Here is a 13,101-nt window from a genome sequence, read left to right as displayed (position 1 = left end):
ACTTCTGAACCTGTGCCTTGGATTTCCTAACACTGATTACTTTATTAAGCTTAAAAAGAAAAATACAAAGAGTTTAGCCCTATTCCAAATCAGTATTAATGCTGTTAATACTAACTATAACTTCATTGCAGAAAAATTCCAGGCATAGTGCTCTACTTCTCTCTGCAAGAGCTGGCATGAAGGAAATGAAAGACACTTATGTTAATTGACTATATTAACACCATATGAGCATGAACCAAAATTAGAATAATAGAGATATAATACTAAAGAAACTGTTTTCTTCTGTGTGAAATGCATGCAAAATTAACTCAAATTCCACAGAAATAATTGAGTTGGTTACTAAGTTTGAGCTCACATGTACATAATTTTATGAAAAATGGAGCCTAGTTTCTCATGGATTTGCATCTCATTCTATCTCACACATATTCTCTATTTTCCAGTGAATACTATCCCCACTATTGCAATGTTTGTTTTCCATTTTTTCAATTACCTTTGCAACTTTTACCTCTCTGTCAAATGTGATTGCAACTAACAGAAAATCAGATACACAGCATAAGCCAAGTAATTTCATCCCCTCAAGAAGTCAAAGTTAAAAGCTCTCTTTGTCTTACCTGTTGGTATTCTTTTTCCTTGGCCTTTATTTTCTGTTCCAAAGACTGACGAGCGCTCTCAGCATTTTGTCTCTGGCAATTCAGCTCTTCTGACAATCGCTTCACCTTTTGCTCCAACATTTGGACCTATAACAATTTAGTTATCAATTGTAAGTGTTAAAGGTGCAAGTGGTGTTTCATTTAAATATATAAGCTCTCACACAACAAGTTCACTGCTGTCAGCTACTACAATTGTTCTAGCATTCATATAACCACAGTAACTTCAGCTGGTACCATATAAATTCTTAGTAATCCAAAGTACAAAACTCATTCATTCTTCTTTATGTTAGTGAGAATGTGTGTGTATGTATAGGAGGAGTATATATACTTTAATATATTATGTATTAAGTGTGTATGTGTATACATGAGAGTACACACACAATAATAAATACAATGTGTATTTTTTAGTGTACACACACAATAATAAATATATCTTTAGATGATATCTTTATATATATTTAGACAATTAGAAAATCAATGTTTTTGACAGTCTGCAGAACAATGCTACATCTGGCACTAGGAATATATTGCATTTTCAGTACCTCAGGTTGCTACCAACTAAAGAACAACTGCTAACTGCTAAGCAACTACATGTTTAGACTGAAAATAAATGGATATTCCACCAGATTTCAGAGTGATTCAGCAAGCTGATTTGGACAGAAATAAGAAGAAAATATCTTAGTTTATAGTAACAGTTTTTACAATTTTTTACAATTTAAACTTTAAAAAACCCCCAAAAACCAGCAAGCTATGTCTACGTTCACCTCCACACTAACTTGTTATTTAACTCAGTTGATTATGTCAATATTATGTCATCCAAGAGAGTAAAGAAAGCATTGCTCACCTAACTTCCTGAACAAAAAAAAAATGTAAACTTTATTCCAGACCAAATCTGTTAATGCAAAATAAGTACTTTATTTTCCCCAGAGAGTAAGAAAAAATGGCAAAGGGTGAATGGGACATTCTTTCTTCAGCAACAAGAGCTGTTTACTGAGTAAATGAAAGAGTAGAAATAAGAACATAAGAAGCAGGTAGTTGTATTGGGATGTCAGGTATTAGGCAGAAACTGCTGGGACTGTGAATTTCCATAAGATCACATGGAAAGGTGATTGCAGAAAGGCTGCAGATCTCCCAAGGAGTGAAAATACTTGAAAACACAGAGGTGCTGGGCTTGAGGTCTGGGAATAGTACCAGTGACAGAGAAGTGTACAAGGGAGGTTGCCAGGATTAAATCCAGGCTACAAGGCACAAACTAAGTGTAAAATCTCAACACAGTTCTATTTTCAAAGTCCAGAGTGGGCAGGCAGAGATCCAATTCCAGGGCAAGAAAGAAGAAACAGAACAGAAAGGAGTCACCTTCAGAAAGGAGTCACCTTCAGTTGGCAGGACCAAAGGAACCTTCTGGGGCAAGATGCTCTGCACCTAAAGGATGGGCTGCACATCAATTCCCATGGTGACAAGTCCCACTTCTCCTTGTCCTTACCCAGGCATGTTCACTGCTGTGAACATGCACCCCTTCCCTTGGGCTGCTTTTAATGCCCTTGGATTCTTTAGTAAAACAATTCCACTCTCTTAAACCCATAGAAATTAAACAAGGGAAAATTAAAAACATAATACCCTAATCTTTAGGAAGTTGAATCAAATAAATTAAAATTAAGCCCTTTACAGAGAACTGAGCTGTCAGACTGGGTCAGCTATGTCTTCTCACAAACTCACCATGATGACAGTGCCTTTATGAAGTCAAGGGACTACGTCAGGTGTTTGATTTTCCCTCACCCACTTCCCCTAAACTAGTTCCTCACAGAATTATCAACAGGCAAATGTTGCTGTCTCTCTGAGAAGGCAGAGTGATCAAGGTTTACATGCAAAGGTTTATTTTTTAAGGGCCAATACAGGAGTTGTTGGAAACATTAGCTCACCAATGTACTTAAGTAGCATGCAGAAACTTGCTGACAAACATGGATAGTTATTCTACCCAGGGAAGACACACACAGAAACATCTTTTTCCCTATACTGTAGATGAATCACTAGTAGAGAAAAAAAAATTAAAAGATAGAAGATTCTTTTAAATTCTTAAAAATATGAAGATTCAAGGAATTATGACATCTGTGCACTAATTTCAAATTTGTTAAGTGTTGTGAAAAGGAACTTTAGGAAGGTAATGCAACTTGATTAATCAAGGAAAACACTTGTTACCTTCTGCAGTTTAAATTACTTTAAAGGCTGGCATTCTCCTTTTGATTACGAGCAAAAATCTGAACTATTTCAGATTTTTATTTGTATTTACTTACATACACTCTGTAAATTCTTGACCAAGCAAGTGTACTATTCTCTTGATTTTTACTATGAATTCAAACTCCCTAGGATTAGGCTGTGAAATCTCATTTAGAAATTGCATATGTTCTTAATCTTGCATTGCATTTTTACCTAGACATTATTTAAAACAAGCAATTTACAATACAAGGACTATGCCCCCACATCATCCTGCAGTATAAGCAGCAAATTCTGATTTTCAGCCAAAGATGTGACAGTCTTTTTCAGGTCAAAACTTGCCACCAGATGTCATTGTTGCTCTATGCAACTTGATCAGGAAATATTTTTCAGAATTTGAGTCAATCTTAACGGAGTATGAAAGTTATTTCTTCAAGTGGTGTAAGAACCTTCCAGAAAATGGGCAATTACTTACATGCATTAATGTTTTTACATATAATACATATCAAACTAGCATATACTTCTCAAAACTTGATCCTCAGTAAACTCTCGAGAAACTTAATCTGAGAACATTGATTCTTACTAAATGGCTGCAAACTGACACATAGGAATACTGACAATGAATTGTAAGGACAGTCAGAAGATGTGTGAGACAACATTTTACCTGAGTGGTAGCTTGATCAAGTTGTGTACTCGTTTGAGTCAGTTTATCTCTGGTTTTGTTCAGAATTTTATCCTTCTCAGTTAATTCCAACTTCAATCTGTCCAGCTCCAGTTCAGTCTCTTGATGTTTATTCATATAGGACCTCTTCAGTTTTTCTTGAGCTTGCAATTGCTGTTCTAGGTCTTTAATAATGGAATTTAGTTCTGAATTTAAAAAACAGTAAAGATTAAGGATACTTTCTGCTTTGGAAGGCACCTCTTCCAACACACTTCCACTTCTTATTTAAAATGTTTGATAACAGCCCAACTTCCTGGCACAGGCAGACACCCTGTACAATTTTCAGCAAGTTAAGACAAGTTTTAGCTGTCTCCTAAGAGCACAAACATGAGAACTCAAGAACAAGCATTGCAAAGGCAAAGACAATTTGTTCCTCCTGCTGGCTTATTTTTTTTGGTTTTGTTATTGTTTTTAAACATGCAGAAACATGTCACCTGAAATAACGATTACATTTTTTTTATAAGTATATCCACTACAAGCATTTCCTTAGCATAAAATACAAAAAAAATACAAAAAAATTTTGTGCTTCCAAAATACTTTTCAACTATTTGGTAACTGTAAATGTCCCATTTTGTATTTTAATCTTTTTCCTGTCTCAAAACTGCATACATATAAAACTAGACAAACTAAGATTCTCACAGTATAGATCAGTAAGAGTTTATCTTCCAAAAATCACAACACAGTAGAAAATGTAAGTCAGCTACAGGAAGTATTATCCAGAATTAATATTATCTGGCTTTGTGGGTTTTTTGTTAAAAGAAGTCCTGTCTTCCTGATTCTGAATTTATATGCTTCCAAGCTGAAAAAGCCACCAGAATTGAAGCTGTATGTGAGGTATTTGAATGAAGAGTTTGGAGACTTGTAGAACAGTGGAAAAGTTGTCCAAAGCGTACAAATAGCAGGCTCAAGTGAATGCTCAACAAATCCACAACAAACTAGCTATTTCCTTTCTTAAAACTATCAGGAATGAATATTTCTTCATGTCAGTATGTGCAATACAAGACCATATCTTGGGTTTTGATTGCACTTCAATTTGTGTTTCCAGTAGCGTCCATCATGGACCAACTCAGTCATGCACTAAGCATGTTCAATCATCACATTTTTAAGACATTACTGCTCAGTCAAAAGTATCAATAACATAGAAAAATAAGGAAAAATATAATTAAATTTATAATTATATAAATATATATAAATTTATAATTAAAATATAATTAAATTCAATGAAATCCTGAAGAGTTTTTTTAGCTGTTTTAAGAAGATTGTTGCAGGATTAATGGGATTAATGGAAAAAAGCATTTTTTCCTTTCAGATAATGTCCTCTACTCAGCCCAAAAATACAAACTGCTCCCTTCTAATTCTCATATCCCTTATGCAAAAGATACTACGGCTTGTGTAATCTCTGTGTATGACTGATCACTGAAAATACACCAGCAGCCAACAGGGCCAGCTGCCAAAGGCAACAGCAAGTATCTTTCTCTTTTCCTTGCTAAAGCACTAATTTCAATAGCCTGCTTCTATCTGCAAACCAGCTTTCATGAAACCATACAGGAGACTGCCTCTGGGTCTTAAAGAAATGCATCAGATACCTTGGTTCTGTGCCCTTAGCTGGATCATGAGGGAAGAATTTGAGTTCTCAGCAAAGCTGTTGTCAAACTCGTTCTTCTCTGATTGAGTACTTGAATTGGTTTCTTTATCCCAAGGAAAGGAGGATGCTGCAGAACTTCCCCTTGCAGGTGTTTCTGGGTTTCTAGAAGGTGCCTTTTCCTGTTGCCATGAAAACACAGATGAGGAAGCCTGATGCCGAGCAATCTCTCTGTGACTCAAAGAGCTTTGAGGATGAGGCTGGTTTATTTTCTGTGTCCAAAAAAAGAAAAGAATGTACCTTCACCCAGTTCCTTATCAACATAAAACAAAAGAACTAATTTAACATTAATAGCTAATAGGTCATCATCATTCCACATAGTTATAACATCGCAGCACTCACCAGTGCAAAGCCCTGATACATGGCATTAATTTTTATGCTATGTAAATTAAATAACTTCAGCCCAAGATTCCAAGCATAGCTGCTATTTATAAATACAAACCAGGATGTCAAAAAAAGAATTTTGATCTGTGTATCTTTACAAGTAACATACATAAATTTTTAGTTTTTTAAAGAGGAGTTTTTAAACTCCAATATTTTAAAAAATCAAAGCCTACATTTTTACAGGCAAGTGAAGACAAGTAAGTTGCAAAAATAAATAAAACCAAGAAGTCTAGATTAACATATCTGATATTTGACCAACATTTACTTCTACTGCAGAACCACAGGTAAATTCAAAACACATTTAATTATTTAAACTTATAAACAGAGCACTCCAACATTTCTATAATAAAATCTGCCAGGTACAAGCTTTCAATATTTCCCCATAGAAAAACTACACCGAGAAAAAAAATGACACTTTTTTCCTCTTTCTTAAGTGAAAAAAACCCCAAACAAACAAAACCACAAACAGTAAAGCCCCTATTGCTTTTTTAACTGGATTTTGAAATGCAGCTCATTTGAATTACTTTTTCTTAAACTAAATCCCTAAACCATGTAATACCCAGTGTGACCTCTCAGTCAAACCAGAGAATGTGCTGTTATCTAGAACAGCTGTGCCAAGACCAAAAATCTATATTACATTGTCCAGAATGCTGTGTCCAATCCTGTAAAATAACTTGTTAACAAAGAGGAAAAGAAAAGTAATCATGCATGTGGTAATCATTTCCCCTAGATGCCATTTAAATTTACAGTTTCTGAGACAGAAGTTTGAATCCAGAACTAGCCACAATGACAAACAAATGCTTCCTGGAATCATAGACTAGAAGTCTGAATGTATCGGGTATACCTTTTTCAAATTATGTTTTCCTGATGTATTATTTCACTATTCTTTTTTAAGCTGAATTTTACTCACCATCTTAATTATTGCAAGAGTTACAAAATACTGTGTGGTATTAAACTCTATTATTTAACTCTTTTTCAGAACATGAATCAATGTGCTGAATAGCACAGGTCTTTTTACTAAGCCTTTTCAGGCTCCTCTGCTCACCATTCCCCAGTAAAAATGGACCACTTTTTGCTACTCTGCACTCAATCTTTTCCTTTAAACTTGCAAGAACTCCCTTTAGCCAATTTTTTCCCTTTCATCAGTGTATATCCAACAACATTACACTGAGTTGCACTTGACTTATGTATTTTAAGATTTGCTCTTAAAAGAAAACCCCCAAAAGGTCTGAAATATGAGGCATGATTTGCCTTTATCAGCAAATGTTGACCTTTTCTCCATACGCCTACACATGCTTCAATAAACATATCGTGTCATGTTTCTAACAATTTGCCCAACAAAATGTTGGCCTGACTAAACTGTATTTCCAAGAAGCAGCATTGGAAGTGTTTTTCTCTAATGCCATCATCCTTGTCCCCTTCCAGTGTCAAGAGAAGAATAAGGCAACATTGCACATCACAGTGATTAAACAGTCCCACACTGCAGTGCCCTATCAATTAATGGGAAAATATTCTCTGTATCTGGTAATTTTTTTTAAATTACTATCCATTTTATCAATCTAATTTAAGACTACTTCTGATTTCCAATTTGAGGTGTGCCACAGATTCAAAAAAAGGTTCTGACATGGAAAAGTTTTTAAACCTTTACATAGTAAGTACCAAAGATAAAATTATTTCACACTTTCTGCAATGGCTTTTTTCCTTGAGGGCTTTCACATCTTATTCATCTTGCTCTCAGAGATTAGCCAACACTGTTCCTCCTTCATATATGCTTGAAAGATTTATGGGTTTCTATTTTCTAGGTGTGAATTATTACTCACAATATTTTTCAAGGCTATTTTATTATCATATAGTATTTAACTTGGCATAACTGACACTGTTTTATCTTGTCCTTGCTTGCAGGAGACTTCCAGTTTGTAAAGGATGGGTTCTCATTTTTAATGTCCTCCTTTCCTTTGCTATTTAAAGAGGATGGCTTTTCTGAATTCTCTAAGATTAGTTCTCAACGGCAGTTCAACACAGATTAATTCTCTCTCTTTTTCTTCTGAAATTATATTTTATGTGATGCATAATATTTTTCACTAGTCTTCCATTTCATTTTCCAAGTTCACTCAGTGGTTACTTTCTTAAATATCACACAAACCATTCCTAAGAGATACTTACCTTAAGCTGGATGGTTCTCAGTTGTAACTCCAGCTCTTTATTTTCTTGTACTTTTTTCCTGTATTTTTCTTCTAGTTCTTCAAACCTAGCATCTACAAAGACATGATGAATATCTGCCTTAGTCCAACCAGTTTTTCACCCAATCCAGCCAGGTTTTCTTACCCCTATGGGTCCCTTCTGACTTGAAATATTCTAGGATGCAATTATCTTAATGAATTTAAGACTCCAGCTTTCAAAGGAAAATATCTCCCCAGAAATATAATTTTAAATAGTTAGGTAAACTTTAATCAATTAATCATTTTAATCTTTTCCCTTTTTCAGAAGTGCCGTGCTTAGTGGAATGCTTGACATTGCTACTAACTGCACCCCTTTACAGATATGCATAAAGAAAGTAAAAAGAACAAGAGCAAGAGATTATCTCAGATTTCCCACTGGAGTAAGACAGAGATGCCAAACTCAGAACATTCATTCATAGCACTGAAAGAAGTAAATAACACATATAATATATTGAACACATCAAAGTTTTTCAGCACAAAGAGCATAAGGGTGTCTGACTACAGAATTCTCCGCTTAAGGAAACTTCCTGTCGTTTTTCCAGTTCATTTAAATATTTTTGATGTCCCTAATTTGAAGATAGAAGTGATGCTTTGAAATGGATATAGAGCATTAATTGTGTAGATTATCATATACAGTAACAGTCCGTGCAAAAAAATCCTCTCCAAATAAATAGCACATTTAACTATTGACTGCATTTTAGTTAAAATACCTGTGGTACAGGGAGGAATTTGTTCCCCACAACATGAAGGGAAGAGCTGACACCAGGAACAGGCATACAAAAGATTGCTGCAGCCTACTGAGGGATATTTTATTACTATTCCATGTCCATCCAGCATTGAAAAAATGTAATGTTTGTGATGTGTTGAATCTGTACTAATAATTTTGAAATTTAAACCTAGGGCGCTACAGATTAGATGCTTTCAAAATAACTTACATGAGAGGGGCTAGGCAACTCAGTACAAGTGTAGTGTTTAAAATACTCAACCTTCCAAGAAAACTGACAGTCAACCATCTGTGCTGGATGAAGAAAAGGATCATTTACCATTATTACTTTGAACTGGTGTTAAAGGAGCAGTAAAATTTTTCTGTGGAGTGCCACTGAATGATACATCTCCTGCAGTCAATGTTTGCTGACTTCTCTCAAGCTCACATTTGCATCTGTTTAGGAAAGAAGCAGCAGCAGAAGTTAATAATGGAAACTAAAAAGTTAATTATCTATTTTTAACAGCCTGACATACACTAACAAATTATACGAGTCTAAGGACTTAGTTTAAAGATCAAGTCAAGACACATCCACTGAAAATTTTTAGGTGGTGTAACACAAAAATATAAAAGACATATTTTGAGTTTCAATATAGTTAATCAATTACCCAGGAGTCATAGCTAAAAAACAAAACCAAACCCCAAGTAGAAGGAATTGAGGTCTTACTGTATGAAGCTGCAGTTCAGCTAAACACACCCAAATAACTGTAAGCACTGAGAATATCAAATCTTACTCTTCAGCGAGCATCTTTCTGGCAGGAACAGAACTTTCAGTTGTGCTGATACAGCACACTTGCAGAAAACTATGCATACTTCATCAAAATGCAAGGGAATACTCTCCAGTCAGCAGTGTATTTGTCATGTGTTCCATTTACATCACTACCCAAAACACCACAGCAGACAACCCATTTGAGGGAATTTTGGGAGTTTGAAGATACCAAGGCATCCAATGAAACCATCTAAGGAGTTCAGAGGCCATAAAGTAACTTATGTCCTGCTCAGTGAGCACAGGTTGATGACAGCCCCAGGGTGTAGCCCACTGCATCAGTGACTCCACATTTGCCTTTTTATCTTCCCTCTCTTTTACAGCTCAATGCCAAGAGCTCCTCTTCCAGAGGACCATCAGTTGGGATGAAGTGGCAAATGATCATGTACCAAACAAAAGGCAGACAAATACAAAATCACAAACAGTGGCCAAGAATGAGGTACATGCAGTAACTGATATTTTGTAATGAACAGTTACATCAATAATATAATGGGAAGGGGAAACTCAGCAAACTAGACTTAATTTTGGGAATAGATAAATGGAACACATATATCCTCAGCTCACAGTCTCTTTATCCCAACATTTGACAGCAGATAGAGAGAACATCAGTGGGGTTCTATCAACCCTGTTGAATCTCATTAGATTCTTCACTGATGGATCTCAGCAACTCCTTACACAAAGTTGGTATTTCTACATGCTATAAATTGTGTTGCATTATTTGTCACAGCAGTCAAACACCTCAACTCTCTTTAATTTTCACAAAAATCAAAGAGAAAAAAAGCAAAACAAGAAAAATTGAAAGAGCAACACAGCTTCCTCTTTATTTGCTTTTATTAGGACATGTACGAGGCATGAGGAAAAAAAATTATGAAATAACCATTGTAAATATGTTAGAGACATACAGCAAGTCCTCACCTTTTTAGTTCTTGTTCTAGCCTTTCAATATCCTTCTTGCAGGAATTCAGCTGACCTGACTGAATGTTGACCTGAGATTCTTTTACTTGAAGATCATGTGAAATTTTCTGCTTTGCTTTCTCAAGATTATCACACAATTCCATCAAGCTCTGGTTTTCTCTTTTGAGTACTGCAGATTCATTTTTTTCACTTTCAACCTAATTGGAACACAGAGACATTTTTGAAATTATCAACTCCTCTCTATAGTTTGGTGCACTTATTATTTTAGTAACACAAAGCTCAGATATTTGCGGTGGGTTCAGCACAATGCTGTTATTTTCTTCCTCACACTTCAAAATCCTGACAGCTCTAAAAACCTCAAATGTACACATTGCTTAAATATTCCTGGGTGTGAACAAAACCCACATTTCCAAAATTCAACTCGGTGAGATTAACAGTTTCTATTTATTAATGAGATATGAGCTCTTCAAAAAATTAAACAATCTAATAATCATCATTAGTCCACATTCTTCACTGATCATCTCACTTCCCTTTCCAGCTTATCTTTAGCAGCCACAAGGCCTTGGCTCACTCCACAAAGTGTGCACAATAATCATTAAAGGTCACAGCTTTGAAGACAGAGTCTGGCAGGAAAGATGTCCTTCTCCTCCCTGGAGGAACATCCAAGGGGCATCGTCTTCGGCACAGTGTTGTTCTTTTGACTGACAATTGTATTACCTGCTGCTTCTGAGAGTTTTGAAGCACCCTTTCTTTTTGTTTGGGGACTAGAGCAGTTCCTTGGAATAGTTGAAACAATTTCCTGAAAACTCACAAGAAGAAACTCAAAGAAAACTGCTAGGCTAAAGATTTCCTAGAAAGTTGCAGCAATCTAAAGGGAGTAACAAGCAACCTTTGTAAATTGTCTCTGAGCTGTAGTCAAAGAATACAAAACAAAATTGAACCAAATGGGTCACTGCTGACCTGAAACTTGGCAGGACTCTACCAATCAGGTCTTTAGTCCCCTGGTTACAGGGCTGACAGGGTAGAGTTAGATGAGGTGTAAAATTACAGTCCAAAAAACCAAAAGGAACACAAAATCCTAAACCCCCAGTCTCTACAAGGAAAAGACTAAGGAATAACAAACTAAGATTATAGGGATCTGTAGGCAAGGTAAAATAGGAAGAGGCGGCCAACTGCGCAGCTCTAGTATATAAAATAGGCCCAGTTCTTATCATGGATCTTAACGAGTGTAACAATAACATGTTTATTTTCCTAATCATAAAGAGGTGTAGAAAAACCTCAAAGTACACATAAATAACTAGAAATGGACAATCATGCCAAACAGATAGGAAGCAGGAATTATGCTAACAACCAAAACGAACTAAACAGAGAGAAGAACATGATGCGTATTAAGTAAGATGAAGATGAACAGTTTATAATTCCGTGCTACCTTTCCTTTCAGTCACGGAGAAGAAGCAAAACACTAACCCATTCCCTAACAACAACTACCAGAAAATAAACTGTTATGACAGTGTTTGGCATGGAGAATGGCATTTTGGGTTACCTTCTGCTTCTGTTTCTGCAAGGCTGCCTCCAAAGTCTCTAGCTGGTATTGCCTTTGCTGACGCTCCTTTTTAAACTTATCCACTTGGCTTTCCAGCTCATGGATCTTCTGCAGGACTCTGGGGGACAGGCCCTCTTTCCATTCCTCCACAGCCCAGCTCATACTGGCCAGATTCTCGTTTCACATACAATGGAGTGTTATGCCTGAAATACAAAGATAACTACAATGAGAGCTTCCAACAGGTGAACTAAGCGTCCCTTTAAAAAAAAAAAATGCATCTTTTAAGCTCAGCAGCAATTACAATACAGCATTCCACAATCTTACAGGCTTCCTGATCTAAACACCAAGCAGCACCTTAAACATGAAGGCCTGCTTTGACACACTTGTATGCAGTAAAGAGCAGATCATAAAACCTCGCTGTAAAAAATCTCCTGGCATAAACAAGGTTTATACCCTTAGACCTGAATTTGACAGCTCTACCTGAGGTGGCGTCTCCTTAACAAAACACACGGCTCCGTAGGAGGCTCCAGCAACGCTTCTTTATTTACTTTCAAAGCAACGCGGCTGAGCTCGGGGTATCTCAGAGTACCTAAAACCAGAGACCAACGACAGCGGGAGCTGCCCTCACAGACAGGGCGGCTGCCTGCCACCGTCAGCCCCGCGCCCGACCGCTCACTCACTGTTAAGCCACGACCGGAGTCCGGCGACAGCGAATCGAGCCCGGCGACGGCTGCCGCCACAGCCCGGTACCCGCAGGCAGCCCCGGTACCCGCAGCCCTCAGGGCGGCCGCGCTCCCGCCGCGACTCAAACCCGGCGCCGCCGCCGCCGCCCCGCGGCCGTTTGCGCCCACCCGCGCCATGCCGCGGCCCCGCGCGCTGATTGGCCCGCTCACCACGCCGCTCGCCACGCGGCCGCGGCTCCGCAGCCAATGGGAGCGCAGCGCTGCGCCTCCCGCCGTCCTGAATGGCTGGTTCGGAAGCGTTCAAACTCCATTGGAGGCGGCGGCGCAGGCGCGCGGCAGCCCCGAGGCCGTTGCCCTCAGCTGGGCGGGGCGGGCGGCGGGGCGGGATGGGGATGAGGGCGGGATGAGGATGAGGGCGGGATGAGGGCGGGATGAGGGCGGGATGAGGGCGGGATGAGGGCGGGATGAGGGCGGGATGAGGGCGGGATGAGGGATGGAAACGGCACTTGTGGGACATAACGGTGGGGTCGCATCTTTATCCAAACCCACTTTCTCGACCCCAGAGAGAAGCTGAGTTTTAAGAAAAGGAACGACACGCTGTCCC

At 37.9% G+C, this 13,101-nt stretch overlaps 1 protein-coding gene across 1 annotated transcript in view; it reads right to left on the bottom strand.

Annotated features, from left to right (window-relative positions):
• The window catches only part of CENPF (centromere protein F), a 35,553-nt gene extending 22,981 nt beyond the window's left edge, over positions 1-12,572 (bottom strand). Inside the window, exons 1-8 of the mRNA XM_063152177.1 lie at positions 12,495-12,572; positions 11,815-12,017; positions 10,272-10,468; positions 8,871-8,986; positions 7,772-7,863; positions 5,169-5,436; positions 3,526-3,728; positions 612-737 (exon numbers count right to left, since the gene is read on the bottom strand). Of these exons, the coding sequence (XP_063008247.1) occupies positions 612-737; positions 3,526-3,728; positions 5,169-5,436; positions 7,772-7,863; positions 8,871-8,986; positions 10,272-10,468; positions 11,815-11,976 (1,164 nt within the window). The 5' untranslated portion in view covers positions 11,977-12,017; positions 12,495-12,572. The remainder of the gene's footprint in view (positions 1-611; positions 738-3,525; positions 3,729-5,168; positions 5,437-7,771; positions 7,864-8,870; positions 8,987-10,271; positions 10,469-11,814; positions 12,018-12,494) is intronic.
• Between the last annotated feature and the right edge of the window lie 529 nt (positions 12,573-13,101).

The sequence above is a fragment of the Melospiza melodia genome, chromosome 3 (assembly GCF_035770615.1).
Source record: "Melospiza melodia melodia isolate bMelMel2 chromosome 3, bMelMel2.pri, whole genome shotgun sequence".
In the NCBI taxonomy this organism is placed as follows: Eukaryota; Metazoa; Chordata; class Aves; order Passeriformes; family Passerellidae; genus Melospiza; species Melospiza melodia.
Note: the sequence above shows the minus strand (reverse complement) of the source record. Positions and strands in the feature narration are given on the sequence as shown.